The sequence below is a fragment of the Mchenga conophoros genome, linkage group LG9, assembly GCF_057382185.1.
Source record: "Mchenga conophoros isolate Kocher_MC1m ecotype Shallow Benthic linkage group LG9, M_conophoros_male_GT1.1, whole genome shotgun sequence".
Classification (NCBI taxonomy): Eukaryota; Metazoa; Chordata; class Actinopteri; order Cichliformes; family Cichlidae; genus Mchenga; species Mchenga conophoros.
Window position 1 is genome coordinate 28,587,576 of NC_140534.1, and position 27,047 is coordinate 28,614,622.

General features: G+C 38.2%; 1 protein-coding gene across 2 annotated transcripts in view; it reads right to left on the minus strand.

Annotated features, from left to right (window-relative positions):
- cntnap2a (contactin associated protein 2a) overlaps positions 1-27,047 on the minus strand; it is a 409,241-nt gene that overhangs the window by 247,655 nt on the left and 134,539 nt on the right. For both annotated transcript variants that reach the window (XM_085287388.1, XM_085287389.1), the window contains exon 2: positions 815-925. In XM_085287388.1, coding sequence (XP_085143514.1) covers positions 815-925 — 111 coding nt within the window. The remainder of the gene's footprint in view (positions 1-814; positions 926-27,047) is intronic.

Below are 27,047 nucleotides of genomic sequence, written 5' to 3' on the forward strand. Positions count from 1 at the left end.
ATTTTCATTCAAGTATTACTTAAGCTTTTACAAAAATAAACTGAATATATACACTTTATCCATTACATGCTCTCCAAGGACCGCTATCCTCCAGGAGAGGAAAAGAAAATGTGTTGGTGGGAAGAATGCTAAACTGTATTTTTACCATCCTTTCCTTATCCTTTTGAGAAGTTGTTTTTCATTTTTTCATTGTTTCCTTCCCTATTTCCTTAATCGGTTGTTGGTGGGTGTCATTACAGGAGCTGCAGTCCCATTTAGTAGAAATAATTCTATTGGTATGATTAAACATACCAGATTACCTTGCTTTTATATGTCAGAGTTGTTGCCTCAGCTGTAGTGCGGCTATATTAGATGGGAAAGTATGAATTATTAATTGTATAAACACGGAGGGGTGTAATTGTCTGTCCCTATCTGTCTTTGCTGTGGACTGATGTGGAAATGAGCTTCAGTCTGAGTCACTGAGATAATGATTGAAGCCAAGAGAGGGAGGGCATGAGAGGAGAAGAAATATAAAGAAGTAGAAAGAAAGAAAAGAGAAAAAGAGGAGGAAGGTGGTGAGAGCAGCTGTGCAGCACTGAGAAGTGTGTCGCTCGATGAAGGCTTGAATGTTTATCTCACAGTGTGTCATCTCTAAAATCATCCATAAGGCTGTATGTACACGTACCTGAATTAGGTATTTACTTTTATCTCTGTCTACACTGCATGTAAGCAGAGCCCTCCAACAGAATGCATATATGTGTGAGTACATGGCCATCTGTAGGCTTGTCCGCATGTGTGTGTCCGCATGCACGTATGTCTGTGTGTGTTTGTATACCTCCTCTCCTGTTGAGCTTGGCATATCCAGGTGCATATCCACTGGAGAAGACAGACGAGCTGGTGAAGGCTGTGTGAGGCAGAGGAGAGGCAAGAGCCTCATCACACTTTTCTGTAGAGAGAAAGAACGCATATTAAAACAGAAGGAGTGAGAAACAGAAGAGGACGTTGGAAGAAAACAGAGGATATGATAAAGAGCTGTGTTTTTTTGCTTTACATACACACTTTTTCATGCATAGAAAATACATTAAGTAGTTGTTGGTCATTTTAAATCCTATTTAACTGTAATTCTATGAGAAAATCTCAACTTAGTCAAACCAATTTGGCAAATTCACGAACACATTGCAAAAATATCCACCTTAACAGGCAATCTGGCCTGGTAACTAAATGCAGATGCAAAGCTGATTTAAAAAACCAAACAACCAATCAAAACAGAGGAGAAATACAAGTGGCTAAAATGAATTGCCCCAGCCTGAGGTTAAACCCTACTAGGGCTGCCACGATTTGTCGACTAGTCACGATTACGTCGACTATCAAAATCGTCGACGACTGATTTAATAGTCGACGTGTCGTTTGAAGCTTTGTAAGATCACAAAAGACGCAGGAATAATAGCAGGATTTAAGAGTGTAATAACGGACTGAAACAGAAGATGGCAGCACAGCATGTACAAGGATGCCAGCTGCCGTTAAACCCCGAAGAAGAAGAAGCAGCTGTGTCCCAGAATTCATAGCTTAGTTTCCAACAATGGCGGTAGCTAGTTAGTTTTAATATTACTCTTATTATTCTTTCTGGGTCACAAAATAAACGTTTAACATATTTTCAGGCGAGAATGTAGCTGTGTAAACCTCAAATATCTGCTCAGTTTATCAGGACACCACATATTTTCAAAAGCGCTCCGACGTTTTCGGAGACGTCTGTTACCCACTAGCTCGATAGCTAGCCGGGGGCTAGGTCACTAGCGCCGTGAGAACACCGGACTCCCGGCAAATTGTTTTCAAACCCACCGCCGTCTTTCGTGACTCAGGTTAAATATATATGAGTCACTTAGATAAATTAAAAATGTTATTGTTTGGCTTTTTTTTTAGTATTTTATTTGTTCCTGAGTAAATCGGTTTGGCTGAGATTAAAGTTATAGTTTTTACACAGCTGAATAAACGTCAAGCAGACAGCTGATTATCAGAAGTGTGAGATGCTGGAGAATATACTCCGGTGTCCTGTTATATTTTAGATAGCAAGGAGTTTATTAAACTTTACCGAAACAATCTGCAAATTTCATTAAAATTGAATAAACTATCATCTTGTCTTTATTTTTAGTTAGCACCTTAAAAGCTTAAAGCTGTAAGCTAATGATAGTTATATAAGAGCAGATGCTGCTGGTGCAATAAGCTGTAGTTTTACGTCCAGTGGATGATGATCTGATTAGTCGACTAATCGCATAAATAATCGGTGACTAGTCGACTATCAAAATAATCGTTTGTGGCAGCCCTAAACCCTACACATATTTATTCTGCATTTGTTCACTTCTGAAATTTGAAGTACGAAGTAGGCATTTATAAATGACTATGATGAAATTTTAGGTTTGATTTTTCTGCAAACAGATATAAATTTCAACTTCTTTCATTTAAATAGAAGTTTCATTGGGGTTGCTGTGAAGAAAATTATCTGAAAGACCACCACGGCGATGCTCCTCATAACCTCACTTTCAAGCTAACATTCTGCTAGTGCTCTCAAGAGAAAACAAAGAACGTGACGGCAGAGGAATACATATGAAACACACAAACACAGCAGAAATCAAAGGAAAGAAATACTGAATATTCCTCACATGCACACAGTGATTAAGTCTCTTCCCTCTCTTTTCTCTCAATCCACCCCTTTCACTCTCTCATCCACACAAACACACTCCCCTCTTCCAGTACATTAGGTTCCACGCAGAGAGAACTTGTGAATGGTCTGTCAGGTCAGGTAGGCACAGTCACTAGCTCTCTGTCATGTCCCACTACGTGTGTGTGTGCGCACAGAGTCTGAGTATGTATGAGGGAGAGTCAAATTTAGAAAAGAGTGTTGTTTCTCCTTCTGTGAATGTGCATAGACAGATCACACATGTGTGTGTGTACAGTAGACTACATCTGGTGAAAGTCTCAAAGAGTTTGTGTTACAGGTGGGCTCATAGAGAATGGAAAATATCTAATCGTGACAATGTGTGTGGGTGTGTCCTTTTGTATGCTTGCATGCAAGTGTGCATTTCTCTTTGGAAAGCCTCCCTTGAGGTCTGAAAGAGCTCCACATTTTTCTCCTTTTGCTGCCTGCTTTGGCAGGTGGATATGCACAGAGACATCAAGGTTCTCCTTTATAAAAAGTAATGACATTTCTGGCACATTCATGTCACCCTGGAATATTAGCAAAGTCCACTTGCAACTGTCAGGCGTCTGACTCAGCATCATAGAATGGGAGAGAAGGGCAACAACGTGGTTTCAGGCAGCGGGATTTAAAAAGTCTGTTTGCATACTGTGTGAGGAGGTACGATTCTTTTAAAATGACTCAGGTGAGCCCGTGTCACCAGCTGCAACCCATGCCAGAACAGCTAGTGATGTGTTCCTGCTTATCTCCTTTTGCAGCTGTTCCACAGGTGCAGCTCTCGTGCAGCAGCATCTGGTCATGAAATTACAAGAAATCTTTGGGTCATGCTCAAGAGTCTCCAAATTTATTCTTGCATCCTAATTAATGATAATAGGATCCTCTATCACACAAACAAATGCACACGAGAGCTCCTTCACGGCTATGGACAAATGTTCTGCATCCATATATTCAACTGTTTGTGCAGTGATTGACACAAAGGCACAAACACTTGCGCTTAGATCCAGTCATACACTTGATGATTCTTCATTTTCATTCACACACTTGGAAACACAACAGCTTTACTGCAGCTTCCGTCTAATGAGTGTTTCTATAGGTTTGTTGGCAAAGACTTGCTCTAGCTGCACATGAACAGGCTTTGTAGGTCACACAAACACACACGCACGCACACACTCACACTAACAGAATACATTGAATAAAGGCTGGAAGAGGAGGCAGCAATGGAATGAAAGAAGGAGGCGAGTTAATAGAGAGAAAGTAGATTTTAAAGGAATCAAGGTGGTGAGAAATATAGTGAATTTTTTCAGTGCCTCCGCTTATTTCCTTAGGGCTCTCTAAACTCTCTTCTGGGGAGAAGCCGCTATACATGTACGGATTTTAGAGATCAGAAGATATATACTAAAAAAAATTAAATAAATGAAAAAGGTGGAAAAGGTGGAAAGTCAACCTGTACCAAGGCCAATGTTCTATTTCACAATTTTAAAGAAAGTAACATGATTCAACATGAGATTCTTTTCCTCCTCTGTGCTCCACCTCTCCAACAGTTTGGTAGTATATGAGTAACCTTGCAGAAAAGAGAAAAAAAAATACAGAAAACGGTAATGATTGCATGCTTCCACAATGGCTTGTCTTGGTTGAAGAATGATGGTTCTAATATACAGTACTAATAATATAGTAGCTATTAACAACCCTGACCAGTAATGTGGAAATATCTTAAAATATGTGAAAAAGAACTTGGGTGAAAATGTGCTTTGCCTCTGAAAGCAGAACCCTGAATATTCGCAGCCATCACAAAGATCTATGAAACGAAACTTTAACTGTCTTTAATTTTGATAATGGCAAGACCTCCCGAGGCAAAATTGGTGGCTATGTTTACAAAGTGATTGATTAGACTTAAACGCAATTTGACCTCATAAGCTGCGCTCACTGTTTTCGCTATTACAGTACACTGCACCACATTTCCATTAAATCAGCTAAACAAAAAAAATTAGCATCTGTTTATTTGGGTCCTCGGTAAAGCTGCCAAATTCTTATTTTCCTTGCATCTCTATGTGTGCAGTTTATTTCTGGTGGTTGCTGTTGCTGTTGTTGCTGATTCCCAAGTCCAAAGGTATCCCCTGCCATGTGCATTACTCATGTATGTATTCACCCCTTATGTCTACTGGCTTCATAACATTCCACAGGCACTGATTCTACTCGCAGTTGAAATTTCATAGCATGCTGTTTTGATTCACAAGGGGACCGGTGATAACTACAACAACAATAATTTTAATATTGCATGTTAAAATAAAAATTTGTTTGTGGTTGATGGAATTGCAGTAGCAGTTTTCTTCTTTTTTATACTGAAAGATGTACAATGGCTCATTCAAATGCAGACAATGTTAGACTCTCTGTAGCTTTCCTTCAGTGAAACGCCAGTGCTTCGGTATTGATCAGCTATTTTATTCCAGTGCTGAATATTTTAAGAAACCCAGAGTATATCTTTAACACACAGAATGAGCAAGTAAATCAACTAATGGTTTTGTTCATCATTTATTATTATTATTACCTCCTTCAGGGAGGTTGTGTTTTTGATAGTATTTGTGTGTGTGAATATCATTCTGTCTGTAAACACAATAACTCAAAAACTTTTGAATAAATTCAGATAAAACTTTGTAGGGGTGTAGAGCTGGGTCATGTTAACAATCCATCTTATATCCACCAGTCTAAAAAGTCAAGTCTGACCTCTCCTTCATGCTCAACAGATTGATCTGCTGTTTAGTAATGCTAATATTAATGCTATATAGAGCTGTCTAAAACTGTGTTTCTTACTGTTATTGTTTGTATTGAAAACATTATACAATACAGTAGTAAAATATTGTAAACAGTATAAACAGTATTGATCACATTATAGACTTTACTTTTGCATTTCACATCTGCCTTTCTTTCAAGCTGAACCAAAAATGTGTCAGCTTTAAAGCTCATCTAGAAGGCATGGTTAAGAGACAGAGAATGAGCTGCTTAGTTAGTTAAAAATATACTGCATTATAATATTATATAATATGCCCAAGTTATCCTTATCCTGTTATTTGCAAATCAATATTATCCATGGCCTACTCCTACATGATGTTTGTGTAATTAAAGTAAGCATCTAACGTGCTACACTTATCTGACTTTTGCTGTACTACAAACTTTTTAAAGTCTGTATAAAAAGGGCAAAGCAAACAAAGTAAATAAAGCTAGGCGAGGGAGCTGCCATGGTGGAGGTTTGCATTGTGTAGGCTTATATAATATTTCACATTGAAAATTAGCATTGTTTATGCCAAATATTTCCATCGTTTGAGTGTCAAGTACTACTGCTTTTTCAAAGCTGTCTTAAGGGTAAGTGCAAGGTGTCCTCTGGAGACTTGATGCACTGGTTGCTTCAGCATTAACAACTGAGAAGCAGTCCTCTTTCGAAGGGCGACAATGAAGAAAAAGGGCTGCCAGTGAGATGTGATCTTAGCCAGAAGTCTGTCAAGAAAGACCTCTTGAGCAACTCGCGTCTTGTTGGGAAGCTTTCTATTTTGTCCTCAGTTTTGCTTCATTTTTACAGTTCAGGTTTCTTTTTACTTGCCATTTAGTCAGCTTGAAAAACCAAAAACACCACAGTCGGTGACATTATATGAATGAGGATGGGCTCATTCATGTTGATTGGGGGGGACAACAAAGAACCAAGGACATAGCAGTGAAAAGAAAATGAAAAGTTTCTGCTTTTGTAATAAAGCCAATATACAGTGGCATATTTGAGAGGAACTCTAAAGCCCTGTCTGAGGCTTTAGTGCTCTACATAATGCTGCATTTCGTCCATATGTGACTTGTGTGGAAAGAAGCCAGTAAATATACTTTGCCCTTATCTGAACTGAGTGTCTTTTTTATTGCTTTTACTTGAGAAAAAAAGCACAGAAATGATGGGAGACTGTATCCGATTTGATCATTCATAATGAATCCACTGTACAATGTGAACCTGTTTGAAATGCCAACACCAGCACTAGCTGTATCAGGAAACCTTGATATCGTACAAATTGTTTGAACTTGAAATAAATAGAGAATTTAGGTTATACTGTAGCTGTGAAATTACTGGCAATAAATCTTACATTGTCTCTTTTCTCATTTTTCAGTCCTTAAGGATTGCAGCTGTAAAAACAACAGTAATGCCCTGATTTATTGTTTTGCAATTATTAAATCACAGCACAGGGTTATACACAGGTAAATTGTATGGTATGTGTGTGAGAAAGGGCAACTTCTGTGTTTTCCTTGCAACTAATTAAACTTTGAAAGAGATCTAGACTCATACCCATCAATTATTTACTGATATACCTCAAAGGACGCAGCTGCTGCACACATAATGTAGCCTTACGATATACAGGAAAATAGATAGGAAGCATAGTGGCAAATTAAATAAACTAAATTACATAAATTTTCACACTGGATGGATAATGTGTGACATCCTAAAATAGGTTACTGTAAGACCAGTGCCTGGTTAGTGAAAATGTGTTTAAAAAAAAGACCATTGATGAACACAGACCATATGGTTATATGTTCAGCACTCAATAAAGAGGTCATAGCCACTGATATTTGCCTGGGTCTCAAGTGCATAGCAGGGTTCTGTAAGTTCAGGTACTTTAGGGGAAGCAAATGACTACAATATCCAAGTGCAAATGTCAGCCTATTCCTCTGTGCAAGAGGAAGAGATAGCTTTATGCATGATAGAATGATAAGAGAGGCGAAACAGATAGGGACAGTGTGGGGGAGTAAAAAGAGAGATAGATAACATGAAGGCAGGACATGAGGAAGAAAAAATGGCTACATACCAAAGCCTTCTTAGTGACATTTCCAGTTAAGTAAATAACTAGGATGAAGAAAAACAGCTACCAAGAGATGTGTCAGCTGGCTGCTACCAGTTGGGACCAAAGCCATAGACAGACAGTGTTTGGCCAGCCTGTTCAAAGGCCTTTTCACTGCCACATCTTTGGAGCTAAAGGGAGTTGGACACTAGTCCAGCATAATCCAACCGGGGTAAAATTTATGACAGCCTAAAGATTAGCTGGAATAGAATCACAAATCTTAAAAGCCAAGAGACGAAATTTTGGAACTGAGACAGCTGCCATGATGTAACTCTTTGACTAAGTGTTGTACCTGCCACATTGGCCATTTAGGCAAAAGCTCTTGAAAGAAACAGTTCACGAGTACTTAGCACAAAGACTTAACAGTGCATGCTGAAATTCACCTGATAAAACAAAGGGAAAATGGAGCTGAAAAGGCCTGCCAGTTTCACCTTTTGCATGTGTTTTAACAATGGGGTCAGTAAACCGGTGAAGAACATTCAGTGTTCTTTAGACCGCTGAGCAGACTGTTAAAAACACTACAGAAAACTCTGCTATCTTTATTTAATGACTGTGAAACCATTGTGTGTGGAGTTTTGCTACTGTGCTGTCAAGTCTGTCCTCTCATCAACACTGAATACTGAAGTTTGGGGACCTGGGGGCTTTTTGTGGACCCATGTCATGAACACAGTGGAAGCTGTCAAAAGTGCCAACAGCTGCATGGAGATGCAGTCTGACTCTCCAAAGTGCCAGTGAGTGTGAGAGCCTCTGTCTGTGCAAGCCTTTGTCCTCCGGTTTGGCTGGGAGCAGAAGGGGTCTCTGCTTTCTGTTTTCCATTTCTTTCCAAATTCATATTTCAATTTAATGAAGTATCTCTGGACTGGAGGCAGTGGCCTTAAATGAAATAAGACTGTAGAAGTCTGCTTTAGGGAGCTAATCTCTGTTGTAATGTTTATAAATTCATATAGCCCATCTTACCAATTCTTGCCAAGTATACCCAATATCCGTCTTGGAGAAGCTGTCCTCCTCATTGAGATAATGGGCTGAGCTGATTCAAAAATAGCAGAAGCTTTGTATGCATAGACTCCATCTACTCCATGCCCATGTACTGAGAGATCCCAGCAGGTTTTCTAATTTGCTGGGAAAGTAATACTGTTTCACTTGATTGCCTACAGAAATATTGCTGTAAACTTACCATTAACAGCAGGTAATATTAGATTTCTAGTGTAACTAAACACAAGCTGGTCTTAACCAACTTTATTTATAACTGGTTTAACACACTGGGTAGGAGGTGACCCATATGCCATAAGGCTAATGCAGAGGCCCGAGTCTGAATATGCCCTAAGGCTGTTTACACCAAGTCAACTGGTCTTTCTCTCTGCTGTCCTATCTTCTCTCCACTGCCCTGTTTAAAAAAACTCCCCCAAAAATCTAATTATGGTCAAATGTTGCAAATTAAAGCAACTCTGATTCCAACAGTGTTTTCAAAAATTCTGCCATCACAGAGAAAAAGTTTCACAAACAGTTAAATGGCCATTGACTAATTAGCAAGCAGCTTCATGTGCATTCTGTCCTGTACACCTGGAATTTCATGACAGCAGGTCCCAAGTGGGCTTCACAAAGAGCTATAGGACAAAAATAAACAGATGTTCTGCAGCATAGAATAGGCCGTTCTAATTGGGATTACAGATGGCTATTCCGACCGTTTGCCAGTGTCTTCGATGTGAAATAAAATTCCAAAGTGAACAGGGTTTCACTGAATACATGTTGGCAATGGTTCCAGTTCCTAATCATTGTGAGACATCTCAAAGTCACATTATTTTAAAAGAAGAAATACTACAATTAAATCAACTAAAAATAAATAAGAGGCCTTTTCATCACTTTTTTAGTGAGTTTTAGTTCTTCTAGCCTATATGAACACATGACAGTGCATCTAATATCTATCCGGTCATTAAGTCTGATGTCACTAGCCGTGTCTGGGCCTAAACGCCGCTGCAGGTCCATATATCAAACGATCACTATGGCATTACTGAGAGTTGAAAAACTGTCGAAAGTCTTCCATCTTTAATAAAATGATCAGCGTTCTGCTCTAACAGGTGTAACAATTGAGTTTAACATCCAGGCATCCATGAAAATGGAATTTATGACATTTAACGGAGTTAGAAGTTAGCAGGAAGTTAGCTCGCTAGCTTCTATCTAAATACAATATAGCATGTCCTGACTGCGGGGTTTTGGAAACAAATTAAAACGTACAGCTCGTTATCACTTCCAACATAAATGAAGACAGAAAACTAAACAGCAGTGTAGGGTTACTGAAGTTTGGCTAGCTGGTATATAATGATGTGCTACGTGACCGCTAGCGACACAGCTATGTTAGCATAATATAAGCAAGCTAACTTTTTTCCACTCGATAAAAGTTAACGTGAGTGTACTCGGTGGTCAGGAACAAATGTAATCGCATGGCAGGATGCTGTAAAAGGACCAAACTTCAGCCAGGATACCGGATAAATACCATGTGAATATGCAGAATCTGTATCCAAGGGACAAAAGTTACAGTACTAGAAGTGTGTCATTTGGTATGAATCAATTTCTGTTTGTTCAGCATGAGATGTATGTGTCCAAGAGCAGAGATCAAGAGTTGCATGCAAGTTGGTTTTGCTGTAATACAGAAAGAGGAGGAGTTCCAGCATGGTGAATCTGAACATCGAGAGCCAGGCCTGAGCTCTGGTGTGCTCCTGCTCAATTTAACCCCAGCTGACACAACATTTTCATTCAGAATATTCAGATTATATATATATATATATATATATATATATATATATATATATATATATATATATATGTATATGTAAAAGTTTTGTGATCATTCAGTGTGTATCTGGTTGTGCGTTACACATCCTGTATTTCAGTGGATTCACTACAAAGTCTCATTATGCGCCTTTGTGCTCAGGGCCACCACATTCCTGTGGCATGAAATAGCAGATGGCAGTGGAGTGAATAACAATCATCTAGACCTCAGGGTGGGAGCCTATTCACTTTCAGTTCACATGCTACCACAGTGGGAATTAAAATGACCATTTAACTCTCTATGACAAAGTGCTAACTTTTCTAAATATGAAATTTGTTCTTTGAAAAAAAGACAGAAGAAGGGGTTATCGTATTTTTACAGAAATTAATTTCTCTCAGGTACAAATTGCTAAATCTCGGTCACTTTCTATTGCTAAAATATATTTATTGCAAATAAGATGTCAATAAATCTTTTCACTTGAAGAAGACAGTTTTTTTATGCAGTTTTTCAAAAGAAACCCTCTGTCTCATTGCTTTTGCTGGCATCAATGTGCAGGTTTTGAACTAAGCTCTTGGAAAAGGTTACTTGCTTTTGTCCAACTTTTTCTCTCATGTAAAGAAATGTTTATACCATACATGTATAATCTGATTCACTTAACCTAGGCCTAGATGCCTATAGGCCTCTCCAGTGTTATTAATTCATGTCCTGTCCACCCTTTTTCTGACTTCCAGCATTTTTTATATGTGACAGGGCGAAAATGTCTTCGCATTGGAAGACAACTATTTTTTTTTTTAAAAAGAGTCTCTGCTCACGCTGCTCATTTGCGCTTTACTCTTTCAGTCCAGCTTATTTCATTTTCAACCTTCCCTTCCCTTGCCTTTCCTGACCACCCTCCAACTACCAACCACCACCAGCAGGCATGCCAGCACTTTGCTTGAGCTGTTAATCTAATTTTTTTGGTCCAGATTCATTTTTCATGTCTTGGAACCATTACCAAACAATTTTTGTCAACGGATCTAGCACCCTGTGCCAATGTGAGCAGAGACCAAGCGCATAATGAGATGTTTTGGATGAAGCTACCTCACATAAAGACAGAGATTTACACACACGCACATATACCTTTTTATTTTCACATTTGCATCTGTCAACTGAAATCTAACATAACTTTTGAAATGCTGCAAAAAACAAAATCTGTTCCAGCGTTTAAACAAAGCAGAATGCATCAGAGCATATAACAATAAAACAGAAAATATTTATAGACAACTGATATTATTCTTTGGGTTTGACCAGTGTTGGAGTTACCAAAGACCAACATTAATAACAATTAAAACTAAATGAAGACATTTATATTCGCCAACTATTCCAAACATCAGTGCATGCTTTATGAAATCTTATGATGTTTGTGTTGCAACATTTAGTCTGAGCAAATACTTTAGAGTATCAAAAGCCACATTTCACCTGTGTGACAATTTGATGAAAAATACTTCACATAACCATTTTCTGGAACAAAAAGTGTATCTCTGTGTCCCGTTTTACATTCCAACTCCTGCCACAAAAAGTCCTGATATCATCTGGCAGCAGTTCCCTCTCCCAATCAAATCTTTGCAGTCAGTTTGTTGTATAAAACATAGGCTCCCTTTTTTAGTATGTCCAATAATACTTCGTGGACTTTCCGCATTCAAGATTCAGTTAGCTCAACCTAGAAAGCTCAATAAGCCTTTGGTGGGTTCGCTGTATAGGTTCATCAATTATTTATTCTACTAATTAAAGGAGTGCTCACAATGACTGATTCTCTGTTTTACCGGTAATCCACGGTGCCTCAAGCTACTTTATGGGAGGTCTGTAGTGACAGGTTACCACCCTCAGCTTAACTAACTCCTCTGATGTTTTTGATGCAGATTTACAAAAAGGTGTGAAGTGGCATGGCCAATGCATATGTTGAGGGGTTATAGAGAGAGAACAGCTGTTATATTCCCTAGGAACATAACAACACATGTGGGTAAGTAACAGTAAAAGGGCAATAGGAGACAACACTGCCAATATAATAAAAGTATTTTTATTAATAATTAAACTAAAACAGGAGGTCAAGTCACTGTCACAATCAAAACACAAAGAAAAACACAGTGAAACTCTGAAGCAAGTCAAAAGTCACTCAAAAATACACTCCTCTCCACAGAGCAGGAGGAAGGAGCCACAAGCACATAGCTCATGCTGTAAAGAGAATGGCACTCCCTGAGCTTAAATACTTCCTAGCCTAATTGCTCTGTCAAGTCAGCTGCAAGGGGTGGTACCTAAAGCCAGGGAGAAAAAGCAAATACATACCCGCACAGCCAAAAACCACAGTAGGCCTGCAAACACTATAACATCAGACTTTTTTTTACTCATTTCCCTTCACTGCTGTGAAAAACAGAGATTCATGCCATTACATGCAGCTACTCATACGTTCTACCCCCCGCTTAAACATGATGTAATCAATGGTTCTTGAAGTTGTTACTTGGGTTGTATAAACATGTATTTGCATACCTAAAATACCATTGTTTTTCTGAGTCATATAATACTTCTTTTGAAGACAAATGTTTCTGAAGCAGTCACTGACGAAAAGACGAGCGAAGTAAACCATCATCTTGTTCCCAGTGTGTTTGTTACCTGGATGCCACTTAGTCAAACATATGCTCGTCTGTGACGTGTTAAAGTTACAGTTTGTCTGGTCTATTTTGCCACACAGTGGCTATTTCATTTTGTGCCTTTGTTTTTTCCTTTATTTATGTTTTATATGCAGTAATATTTGAGAATTCTCTTGTTTCAAATCGACTTTTTATTTGCTGATAGAAGGTGCAACATTTAGAAAAAAAAGATGTTAGAAGTATGCTTCTCTTTTAGTATCAAACAACTTAATCAACCCTTCAACACTTTGCATTTTTGTCTCTCGCTGTCACCCTCTGGCGATACGCCTGGCTGTTTGATCAGATCAGTTATACCTGCCTGATTCAGTGAACTCTCAGCCAGGGCTGATGTGCTCAGAGCTGCATGAAGCATAACCCTCTGTCTCTCACTGATACACTCGACCTGCATAAGAGTGGGGGTCAGGGTGTGCACAGGTGTGTGCAGCTGAGTGTGAGCACAGAGGGATGGTGGATTAAAACTCAAGAGAGCTTGGTTATAGAGATGGATAGAATAAGAGAGACAGACACAGATATTTGTTTATGGAAAATGTGATGGTAAGTTAAAAAATAGCATAATAATGAGAATAAATGGCAGAAAAGTACAAATAGTGTGTCACTACATTCATCTTATGTGGCCTCAGGCATGACCTGTATTTTGCAATGTAATAAGCTTGAGTGGTTTCCACACAGAGGTGGTTCATGTGGTGAACACTTAATCCAAATAACAATGGAAGCTTGCATCATCATTTTTAATTTAGTCCACATGCAGTTAGTGTTCACAGTACACTCCTCTTAGATTGCTTTCCTATTAGATTCTTTGAGTAATGGAGAACTCAGTATGTATGAAAAGAAATTCAAATCTACTGATTGAATGTGCAATGACCTACTTTGTATCTTAATAGAACAAAACAATCAAAGAAATAAAGCGATAGAAACACATACAGTTAGTGGTGAGGAGACAGCTGGCCTTTGAAAAGCACATATTTGAACAGCTAGAGCGATGGTGCAAATATGGCCAATAATTCACCATAATCCCAAACAAAAAGAACGCTTCTGTCACAGCCATTTGCAACTCATGTTCACTATGCAAAGAACAGGAACTACTGTATTTGTCATATTTATTTCTTTATTTAGAATTCTGTACACTCGTTGTGTGTTTTTGAAATTATTTTTTCATGTGCCGGTCAAGTGCTCATGAAAAGGAATTTGTTGAACTTGTTGCTGTCACTATGAAGCAAACAGAAACATGTATCATAATTGGTAAGTATACTGCGATCACTAAATTTATAGCATACACATTATTTGTTATAAAGGACATTTTTACAATCATTTATTACTATGTAATTTGTTGCCAACACTTTTCTTCCCAACTGTAAAATACATAATTTGTTGCATTGTTGCAAAAACTACTTGCAATAATCGTACCTTATATGCTACCTAATTAAAGATTTCTGAATACAACTTTGCACCTTAGTAAGTAATATCTAAAACATAAAAAAAATGAAGATTATGCAGTCCACCTATCTTTTTTTTTTCAATAACACTGCTCTCATTACAACAGAGGATTATGAATTATTTCGCATAGTTCCACAGGTGGGAGAGGCCATTAAAAAATCATCATGCAATGATGGCTACAGTGAGATGGTGGGATTCAGTTTATTGGTTTGTGAGCATATCAAAGAGGCATGTTTAAAAATACTGCTTTTATGAGAAAGGTGAGAAACTAAGCTGTTTTTGTCAAAGATGAAAGGCAAGGGGTTTCAATGAGATACTAAAATATATTAGGGGAACTTAGTTTGGAACATATGTTACACTTGTTCTGTTTCTGAAAGATTTTAAATTTTGTCTGGCTAATACGGGAAAAAATAAACAGTCTAGTCGTCAGGTAGCTGGGAGAGTGAGATTCCACAATAACACCAATTATGCAGTTTAAAGTATTTTGGAAACCAACAGGCTGTAGCTGCAATTCATCCAAGAAAGCTGCAGGGTTTGGCTGCCAAGCCATGCCGGTTCTAATAAGGGTTTATTGGCAAAGTCCACCATGTCCAGAACCTAAAATAATTTGTATATACCCTCGGTTACACAACTTTATTCCAATTAACTGGTTATGAGCACAGAAATTAATTTAGTCGACAGTGTTGATGTAATAATGGGTTTTTTTTTTGGTGTGTTTAAAAAAAAGTCAGACAATTAATGTGATGTAGTTTAAAAAAAGTCTATATATGTAATTAATACAGCTAATTGGGTTTAAAAAATATATATCATATAATATTTGGCTGTCTCTTTTTTTAATCCCCTAATTTACAATCATCAGAGTAATATTTTAGACAGCCGTGAACATACTGTGTAGAGATACTTCCATGCAGAAAACATTAAAAAGTTCCCAAGCTCACTTCCCCAATATCACCAAAATTGTATCATACCCCATGCATGAAATTGCCTCTGGACCAAAAATATATATAAGAACAATAAAAATCAACACACCAAAAAAATGGTTGTATTTGTCATGTGTGTCTTGTTATAAAAGAAGTCTCATTATATCACAAACTGAAGTTTGCACAATAAACTATTATGGTGCATGTGAAATTGCACGTGCTTTCCATGTTTCAAAGGTCTACTACAACTTTTACCAGAAACATGTGAAACAAACACAGAAAGAAAATGCGTACGTACTAAATAATAAAACCTATGCACTCTGGTGTCATTTCCTCCACTGTGGATGCCTGCACTGCTTTTCGGAATTCAAGCAATCATTGAATCACTAGGTTTCAGTATTTTCTCAGTTTTTTCCACCACGGAAGTTGGGGAGAAATCACGAGCCTCTCTCTGGCCCCCCTTGTCTACTCATAAAGATGATTTGCCACCAATCTGGCAACTGAAGCCTATCATATCACTCCCTTCACTGCCCTCCACCCCTTTGTCAGCCCTAAACTCTGCCATGCTGAGAAACAATATGTTCTGACTGGCAGTAAAAGATGAGGGCTGTGACAAGGGCATGAGGGAGAAAGAGAGAGAAGAGCTTCTAGCACATACGTGTTAAAATCCAAACATGGATAAACAGAAGTGAATTTGGGTCTGCATATTTACATATTCACCTACCCAGTTCACTTCCTTTCATAAGAATCCCATGCTGGTGTTCAATATGCCCAGTTTGCCTTACGGAAAAGTGTTGATGGGGGGCAACATGCATGAAAATACAGACAGACTGGCCTCAGCAGGAGGACAAATTAGCGGTGTGTAGAGTTGGGGCTTAAAAACTTCAATAACAATAAATAATAAAAAAAAATCATCATCAGATCTGCGTATTGAATCTGATCTCTTTATTCTGCTGTAAATTCTACACTTTGTGTTAATAGTCATCAATTGCTAAAATTTCAAAAAAGGTAAATGGTAAAAGCTTGCAAAAGTCAACTTATTACGCCTGCGAATTAGAAAACACAATGGCAGTGTGGCAGTCTATCCATATATCTATCTACAAGAACATACCTTTTCAGTATAAACTCTGCTTCCAGATCCAAACTAGTCTGCATTTATTAAGGCTGTTGTGTTTTTCACATGTTTCAATGCTTTACATCTTGTTCTATTTGAGTGATCACTGCCCTAAAAAAGGCAGTGGTCACTGTCGGCCTCTCTCAGTTTTTATTACCACTATTCATTTTAAAGCTCAGTTTTCAAAACCTCACGATGTAACTACATGCAGCAGTGAATTAATGACTAACCTTGTATTGTAGATTGATTACCAATGTTGTTCTCCTAACTGAAATTTGGTCCGTTTTCAGCACCCTGCCATGCAAGGGCATTTATTGAGTGGAAAAAAGTTAGCGTTCCTCCTCCACCTTCACTGTTTATATTATGCTAACATAGCTACCGATCTTGTAGCACATCATTATATGCCAGCTAGTCCAACTTCAGTAACCCTACAAATGTCACTGCTGTTTAGTTTTCTGTCTTCATTTATGTTGGAAGTTATAGCACAGGTGTACATTTTAATTTTTCCACAACTCCCTCATTCTGAACATGGTCTATTATGTTTAGGTGGAAACTAGCGAGCTAACTTCCTGCTAACTTCTAACTCAGTTAAATTTCATGAATTCTGTTTTCATGGATGCCTGGATTTTAAACTTAATTGTTTGACTTTGGGACCTGAAGCAGAGTTTGCAGCTGGAAAGCTGAGAGCACCATCCGCTCTGAGCTCCCTGACTTGGACTCAATCTACAGCAGGTGGTGCTGGACCAAGGCCAGGAAGATCGTGAAGGACCTCAGCCATCCCAACAATGGACTGTTCTCTCTGTTGAGGTCAGGAAAGCGATTCTGCTACCTGAAGACCAACACAGAGAGACTGAGGAGGAGCTTCTTCCTGCAGGCTATACGGTCTCTCAATCACACCACCACACAGTACTGACCCACACATATGGTTCTTACACACACACTGGACATTCTGGACTTTGTTTACACTTATTTGATTAGATGCTAGGTTATCGAATCGAATCACTTCATCACTAAATCACTTTAAGCATATTTGCACTGCACAAGACGCTTACACACGTGAATTGCACAACACTGGACATTATATTTCATTATATGTATATATATATATATATATATATATATATATATATATATATTAGGGGTGCAACGATATTCGTATCGATATTGAACTGTTCGATACAGTGCTTTCGGTTCGGTACGCATATGTATCGAACAATACAACATTTGTAATTTATTTTATCAATTTTCCTTCTGACGATGCAGTCTGTGTTGAGCGCTCAGTGAATCTGTGTTCGACTACTTCGACTAGGCTGCACTGTCGAGCGCAGATCCACTGAGCGCTCAACACAGACAGCATAGTCAGAAGGAAGAGTGCAGGGCAAGCTAGCGAGACAGAAGTTAAGCTCTCCTTTTAACATGGACCTCCCCCACTCTCATTCAGATCTGGCGTTTGGAATTATTTTGGTTTTCATGTGACGTATGACCCTGAAGGTAAGCGAGTCATGGACTAAAGTAAAACAGTATGTTGGATGTGCCATGCAATGCTCAATTACATTGGTGTGAACTAGTGTGTTAGCGCAGTTAGCTCGTTAACGTGTTGGCCGTCTAGCCCCATGCACAGAGCGATCGGCGGTAGCTCGTTAACGGAGATTTGCCGTGTTGTGGCGTTAAGGTCATTTCAACGAGATTAACCTGAAAGCACTAGTGGGAACACAACGAATATGACTGCACATTTACGCCGACATCATCCTAGTGCAAAGACAAGTGAAAGCAGACAAGAAAAAGCAAGCATGCTACTAACTTTAGCCGAGTCATTTAGACAGCTGTTAGCACATGATTCTCCTTATGCTGCTGAGAATATAGCCCAGAAGAAGCGGATAGTATAGCTTTTATTTTGGAAAGAGCCATTTCTCTGTAATAAACTCTCTTTTCCAAAGATGAGTGATTCCTCAATCAGATACAGGGCTTGCAATATCGCTAGCCCGACGTCCCGGAGCTAGCGATTTTTTCAGTCGGGCTACCAAAATCTATCTCTTCCCTGCCCGTCGGGCTATTGTAGGAAAAATATATATCAATGCTTTTGCATTCTTTCAGAAATGTAGCTGGGTAATTATGTCATTGGCATCGGTGAGCCACTGTCAATATGTGACATATTGAAGTCGCGTTTGAATTTGCGCTTGTTTTTTTGCTTTCACTTTGCAATCGTGCGAACTGTGTATAGAGAGCGACAGCACTGATCTGTGAGTGATGATAATTCTTGCACCAACTCCTCTGACATAGTCTTATTAATCGTTAGCTTACTATGCAAACATGACAAGTGAAATCTCCCGCAGCTTATACATGTGAGAGGTTGATCGCGCAGAGAATCGCTGAGCTTATGTGAGTGCGTGTGTAAAAGCATTTCAGTTCTGCTGAGCCAAATAAGACAGGTCAGGGTGAAGAAGTGACAGCCAAAGAAAAGCTTACCACAAAACGGAGAAGTTATGACAAATCAGACTATAAGGCAAAAAGAAAGTGCAGCTTTATGGTTTCATGGACAAAAGAATTTCTGTGGCTGCAATATGATGAGCTAAATAACCAGGGCTGCACATAAGTGGTCCGCAGGTGTGCATTCGCTGTCAAAATAAAAAACACGCACAAGGGTTAGGGTTAAATTTAAAAACTGTACTTTTGAGTTAAAATATATATTTATAATTTTAATAAATGACAAATTAAAAATGCTTGAACATTTTTTTGTATCGAAAAAATATCGAACGGTGACACCAAAGTATCGAACCGAAACTTTGGTTCGGTTCGATACATATACATATATATATATATATATATATATATATATATATATATATATATATATATATATTTATATTTCTTCATACATTCTTATGTATTTCTATACTGTGTATTGTGTATTTTGTTATTTTATTTTCAACTTTAATTTATATATTTTATCTTATTCTTTCCCAGTTAAATTTACCCTTCATTCTAATTTGTTGTTGTACAGTTATATCATTTTTAACTTTAATTTTTATATTTTATTTTATTCCTTCCTAATTAAATTTACCCTTTTTAATTTTCATATTTATTTCCTATCTTATTCATAGCCTTTTTTTTTTCCTTTAGGTCACGAGCAGTTGTGTAAGCATTTCACTGCATATCATACTGTGTATGACTGTGTATGTGACAAATAAAATTTGAATTTGAATTTGAAATAGCTAATGACTTAAAGACCAGATAGGATTCACATACAACTAAGAAGTGTTACAGATGGACATATGTATATATATATATAAAGATTAAAGGATGATATTTAAAGTATATACACAACACCAACAATCCGCATGAAAGTGAATACATACATTTAGATGTTGTACACTGACACTAACAAACTTACATATAGTATATGCAAGCAGTTATATGCACACTCATGCTGAGGGAGCGGTCCAGCAGTAATTAGAGGTGAACTCTATTTGCTAACAACCTTCAGCTCCAAGACCCATGGTAGGCTGACAAATTAGGGTTCTCTCTCTCAGCCACGCAGGGGCTCCCACAGGTTAATGGGAATCTGGGGGTTGAGTCTGCATGTGTGTGTGACACAATAGATTTTCTCATGTGTGTTTGCGTATGTGTGTGTGCATCTATACTGCCAAGCTAAAGGAAGCCCAAGCTGTGCTAAGCCCCTGCAGTGCCTGGGGCTCACTAACAGGGATTTAACATTGTTCTCTGTTTCAGTAATACCTGGCAGCATTAACAGGAATTAGCATTGCTTGTGGCCAAGCAATACAAAATGAGGCTTAGCAAGGTATACGTTTGTTTGTGTTGTGCTAAAAAGCGCTAACTGTGTTTGCTTATCATGTATTAACTGATCTTTCTGGAGCAAGGGGTGGTAACAATATCTGCCCCTCGCAGATGAGATTAATACCTTTCCTGTTAATGAAGAGGATTAGAAATTGGCTCAATTTGTTTTTGAAACACAACACAATTGAGGTAATAAGGAAATGCTCTGCAGGTTTCCACTCACTCCTGAGCTTTTCTATTCTTCTTCCTTTGCTTCTTTCTTCATCTGTTTCTGTATATCCTACTCTTGTATCAATATCAATCTGTTCTCCATCAGTCTCTCTCTCGTTTTTCCATCCTGTTGCCTCATGATTTTTCTCATACTCTTTCACCTGCACTGTCATTTCACCTGACTTCTGTGGCCATTTAGTCCCTTTCCATCTGTCTCCCTCCATCTTCCACCTCAGGGTAATTATATTCAGACAGTCTGGTGTACATGGAGCGGTTGTGACGCCAGCAAAGAGGAAGGGAAAAAAAGAAATTCTTAGAGAGGAAAGAGAGTGACAGAGACAGAATAAAGGAAAATGGTCATTGATGGAAGGCACCAACAATGACAAAAAGGCAAAACAAAAATATCTAAAGTAAGAAACAAAAATGTAAAAGAGAGGGAAAAACATGCAGCAAAGTTGATGATACATAAGAAATGAAAAAAGGTAAAATTTTCAAATTGGAAATGTTGGTTCCAGAAACAAATATTTAACAAAGAGCAAATGTTTTGTTCTCACAAAGCAGTTGCTCTTTTCTTACATTTTCATTATAACTTTTTAACAAATACACCACAATTGTACATCAACTGTGATTGCACAATGACACCAACTTATGAGTCACATTCCACATGACAAGAGGATGCAATCGAAAGTAGAAGCTGTCGTTTACCATGATTTCACACATGATGTTTGACATTCACACAGGCTGTGCTAAGTGCCTGTTAAATGCCCTTTTTTATTTTTAAAGCAAACAGCTCACTACATATGCTTTATTATAATTCCTTGCTTAAAACATTACATACTTAAAACCTTATCCAACAGTTATAAAACAGCTGGTCACTAATCTTGTGACAAACTCAGTATTTCTTGTTGCTTCGGGATGAATGCCTTCCAATGAATTGCAGAATGAGATATGCAATATGAGACTCTCTGGATTCTTTTAACAATAGCAGGCGTCAATATATTTCCAATGCCAACAGCATTACCAGAAGATGATAAATTAGAAAGCAGATGAGCTTAAACTCCACGCTGAGTTGTTATTAAATTCAATTTATTTAAATTCAGTTTTATATATATAGCGCCAAAGCACAACAACAGTTGCCTCAAGGCACTTTATATTGTAAGGTAAAGACCTTATAATAATACAGAAAAACAAAAAAATTTAACAAACTTAATACATAATCTGGTGAGCTTTCAAAAATCGATACTTCTTTCTAGTGACCTTTTTGACCACTCTTGAAAAGCTAATAAGTTTTCCAGTAACCACACAGCTCAGCTGAGACTAGAGAGGTCACAGATTTCCCATATAAAAAAGTAATATAAAAAAAAAATCCCTTTCAGTAGTTGTACTATATATATCTCATACCATGATTTACTCTCGAAAGTGATGTGTGAAAGGGGCCACTTTGGTGAACAAAAATGAAGTCTGTGAGACGTGAGTGTTCTTTTCTTTCTGCTTCTTTTTTCTATTGGTTGCCCTGTTCTCAGACAGGATTGTAAGGATTGCTGGTCAGTGCTGTTATCCCCTGCTGTGAGGTCGCTGTGGGAGTGCATGCATGCACGACCGCATCAAGGCACACCATTATACCACTAAACTGCATGCCAGCCCTAAGGAAAAGGAGCATACAGTGAGTTGGCAACACGTAGTGCTTACTGGTGTGGTTACAAAAACATTACACTAAACAAGCAGTATATAGTTTTTTGCTATAACCACATGTACTTATAATACGTCAGTGCCAGTTGGTATTTCCAAACACACGTGTACAGAGGCCAGTGTACACGTGCATACACCGTCATAACATAATTATTTAGGACATCAAATAATGACCATGAATGGACAATACAGAACAAAGCAGAGAAAACTAGTAGTGTTCCAGGAACTGTCTGAAAACTACAGAGAACACACTGCAAAGTCAATGAAAGTGAAACAAAGTAAAGTTAAATATTTTCAATGCATGAAAAACAGGCTTGCATCTTAACAAACGTGTGCACATTTATTTTTAAGAGAAATTTTACCTTGTTATGTTCAACTTTTTGCTAATTAAAGATGATTAATTTGAAATACCACTGTGAGGGAAATACCACTGTTTCACTGCTCATTAATAGTGCAGCTGTGCAATCAGCAAAATACACAGCATAAAATAGAACAAGAAGCTTGAGTTTGAAACTTTGGAAAATGGCATTAAATTATTAAATGAGCCAAATTACAGGTAGTCTTACTTGCGTTTTAAGATTAAAGGCAGAAACTTCTGAACAATAATATATTCTACTTTTCTGTGATGCAGTATAACTGCTTTGTTGGGCCTCTGTAATTGTGTAGCCAAGACATGGCAAAATTTCTTAATTTGCATCATGGCATTTCATTAGCCAGCAATGCCGTCCTGAGATATTTTCCTTTCATGTGAAATTAGTCCCACTATGCAAGAAACAGCAATTTCTCTCTGGCATTTTCCACATGGAAAAGGCATGAAATGGAAGCCTCTGTTATGCTATTATGGGTCTGGAGTTAATGGCCTCAACATCCACTAAATGAAAGTAATTTGTCACAAAAGAGGCATGCTCTGAACCAATATTCAACACTATATACATTGATGTGAAAAGTGCTTGCCCCTGTCCTGATTTCCTCCTTTTTTGTATATTTCTCATACATCAATGTTTCAGATAATCAAAGAAATTTAAATAGCGGAACAAAGATAACACAAGTTAACATAAATTTCAGTTTCTAAATGACGGTGTTCATAATTAAGCAGGAAAATCCAAACAAAGCCTTGAAACTGGTTGGGCCACCCTTGCCATCAAGTGTTTGTGATAACTGGCAATGAGTCTTTTACAGCTCTGTGGAGGAATTTTGGCCCAGTCATCTTTGCAGAATTGTTGTAACTTAGACACATTGTAGGGTTTTTGAGAATGAACCACCTTTTTGAGGTCATGTCACAGCATCTCAATCAGATTCAAGTCAGGACTTTGACTAGGCTGCTCCAAAGTCTTCATTTTGTTTTTTTAAGGCATTGAGAGGTGGACTTGCTGCTATGTTTTGGGTCATTGTCCTGCTGCAGAACCCAAGTCCACTTAAGCTTGAGGATGGCCGGACATTCTCCTTCAGGATGTTTTGGTAGGCAGAAGAATTAATGGTTCTATTTCCCACAGCAAGTCTTCCATAGCAAGGTTTTCCCCCCTTAGTGATGAACACCAAATTAAAATAAAACATTTAAGTGTTAAAAAACCATACAAAAAATGTCAAAAAGGATGTTTTCAAATTATTCAATTCAATTATTATTGAAAAACTAAGTACACTTTTTCTGTTTCCATCAGAATAAGCAGTAGTAGTAAGGAGGGGAGTAGGAAAAGGAGCAACCAGATGCCACTAATCAAATGCACAAACTTGTAACCACCTCTATAACTTTTGGTAGTTTGCTGGTCAGGACAGTTCATTTATATGTTACCACAATTTTCAGAAAAACTGGAATAAATGCAAGTGCTAAATCACAGATTTTACAGGCCTCAGTTAGCATGTTTTAAAGTTAAAGTTCATGACAGTACAATTAGAAAAATAATGAAAAAAAAGGCTTGTTTGGAAGGATTGCCAGGAGAAAGTTTCTTCTTTAAAATAATATGGCAACACAGCTTAGATACAGTATGCAAATTTGCACCTGAACAAACCTCAAGAATGCGCTTTGGACAGATAAAACCAAAGCATAGATGTCTTGCCATAATGCACAGCACCACATCAGCACAAAAACCTCATACCAACAGCAACAGCAACCACTGCAAGATGACCAAAGATGGGCATCTTGCAGTTGTTGGATTGACCATAAACTCCTCTGTATACCAAAGTATTCTAGAGTCAGATGTGAGGCCATCTGTCCAACAAGTAAAGCTTGGTAAAAAATTGGGTCTTGCAACAGGACAATGACCTCAAATAGACCAGCAAATCTACAACAAAATGTCTGAAAAAGAAAATAATTAATAACAATGTTACTTTTTCCCGATATTGCTATCACTTGGTATAGCTACATTTTCTTCCTCTGCTTTTTCACCACTACTGGGTAACCATCTAGTTTATCTGTGTGTCCCCAGTAGAGGTGCACTATCCTGACTATTTTGGACAGAGACTTCTGATGCTGCACATGAAATCTGCAGGACCACTCTTCCAGTTTTTGGCTTTACAAGCATGAAGGTGAGTTTAAGTACAGTCAGGTCCATACGTAGTTAGACACTGGCACGCGTTGCGTTTGTTTTTGGGTTTTTTTACCTGTTTACTGATTGTGTAGACTCTCCACATTCAAATTAGATTAAGGGTTTAGGAGTTTCAGCTCCTTAACATTTGCCACCCTCTTTTTCAAGGAACTAAAAGTAATTGTGCAGTTGATTCAAAGCCTGTTTCATGGGCAGGTGTGGGCAGTTTCTTTGTTAAGTCATTAACAATTAAGCAGATAAAAAGCCTGAAGTTGATTCGGGATGTGGTGCTTGCATTTGGAAGATTTTGCTCTGAACAGACAGCATTCGGTCAAAGGAGCTCTCCATGCAGATGAAACAAACCATCCTTAAGCTTCGAAAACAGAAAAATCCATGAGAGAAATTGCTACAATATTAGGAATGGCAAAATCTACAGTTTGGTACATCCTGAGAAAGAAAGCGCCAGTGAACAGCAACGCAAACAGACATGGACATCCTAGGAAGACAACAGTGGTGGATGATCACAGAGTCATTTCCATAATGAGAGAGTCATTTCTACCTCCTCAGGAGGTAGATGTATCGATATCCAAGTCTACCATAATGAGGAGACTGCATGAAAGTAAATACAGAGGGTTCACTGCAAGGTGCAAGCCACTCATAAGCCTCAAGAATAGAAAGGCTAGAATGGATTTGACTAAAAAAACAAACAAACAAACAAACAAACAAACAAACAAAAAAAAAAAAACATTTAAAAAAGCAGCACAGTTCTGGAAAAACATTCTTTGGACAGATCAACCTCTACCAGAATGATGGCAAGAAAAAAGTATGGAGAAGGTATGGAACAGCTCATGAGCCAAAGCACAATATATCATCTGTAAAACACAGTGGTGGCAGTGTGATGGCTTGGGTGTGCCAAAAGTTGTGTTTATTGATCATGTGACACAGGACACAAGCAGCCAAATAAATTCTGAGGTGTTCAGAGACATATTGTCTGCTCAAATCCAGCTGAATGCAGTAAAATTAATTAGGCAGCACTTCATAATACAGATGGACAATGACCCAAAACATACAGCCAAAGCATCCCAGGAGTTTATTAAAGCAGAGAAGTAGAATATTCTTGAATGGCCAAGTCAGTCACCTGATCTTAATCCAGTTGAGCATGCATTTCACTTGTTAAAAGACTAAACTTCGGACAGAAAGGCCCACAAACAAACAGCAACTGAAAGCCACTGCAGTAAAGGCCTGGCAGAGCAATAAAAATGAGGAAACCCAGCATCTGGTGATTGTGTTAAAAACATGCTTTAATTCCTCAGATCTTTATACAATCTTTTTGTTCAACCCACTGAATTAAAGATGAAAGTCTGCACTTCAACTGCATTTGAAATATTTCATTTAAAATCAATTGTAGTAATGTACAGAACCAAAATTGGAAAGAAATGGTCTGTCCAAATATTTATGGACCTAACTGTATGCATGCACAGACAGATCCTGTTCTATATGGAAATCCTTCTTGATCTCAAATCTATGTAACCCCAGATTAAAATATCCGAACACGTGAAAAGAACAAATTCCCTACTGAGTCATCCTCAACACTACGAAATGACTTGCATGCACACATGTGAATGTAACTAACACACGCCACTTCTTGTGTGTCTATCACAGAGTCATCTTTGTCTTCACTTGATAAGCTCAGAACTGCTCAGTGTGTGTGTGTGGCTGGCTATGTGATTGATGGAGCTGCAGTGGTACTGCAGAGGGAGAGGCTGGGTCAGATCACAGCATCAGTAAATGCTGAGTGGTGGGCCCTGAAAAAAACAGACAGAGGCTACACCATGCAGAAAAGGACACGAGAGGTGAGGAAAGAAGACAAGAGAAGAGGAAGTTGAGCTCAACAGACTGGCTTAACAATTAAACTCCTGAAAACAAGATCCATAGATTCCAACAGATCTGCTGTAGCTCATAAATACTGCACAACTAATTCGGCAATGCATCAAATAACGAACGCAGTCACAACAGTAGGGCTGCCACGATTAGTCGACTAGTCACGATTATGTCGACTATCAAAATCGTCGACGACTGATTTAATAGTCGAAGCGTCATTTGAAGCTTTGTAAGATCACAAAAGACGCAGGAATAAGTAGTAGGATTTAAGAGTGTAATAATGGACTGAAACAGAAGATGGCAGCACTGCATGTACAAGGATGCCAGCTGTCGTTAAACCCAGAAGAAGAATAAGCTGTGTCCCAGAATTCATAGCGCAGCCATGCTCAGTTTCCAACAATGGCGGCAGCTAGTTAGTTTTAATATTACTCTTATTATTCTTTCTGGGTCACAAAATAAACGTTTAACATATTTTCAGGCTAGAATGTAACTGTATAA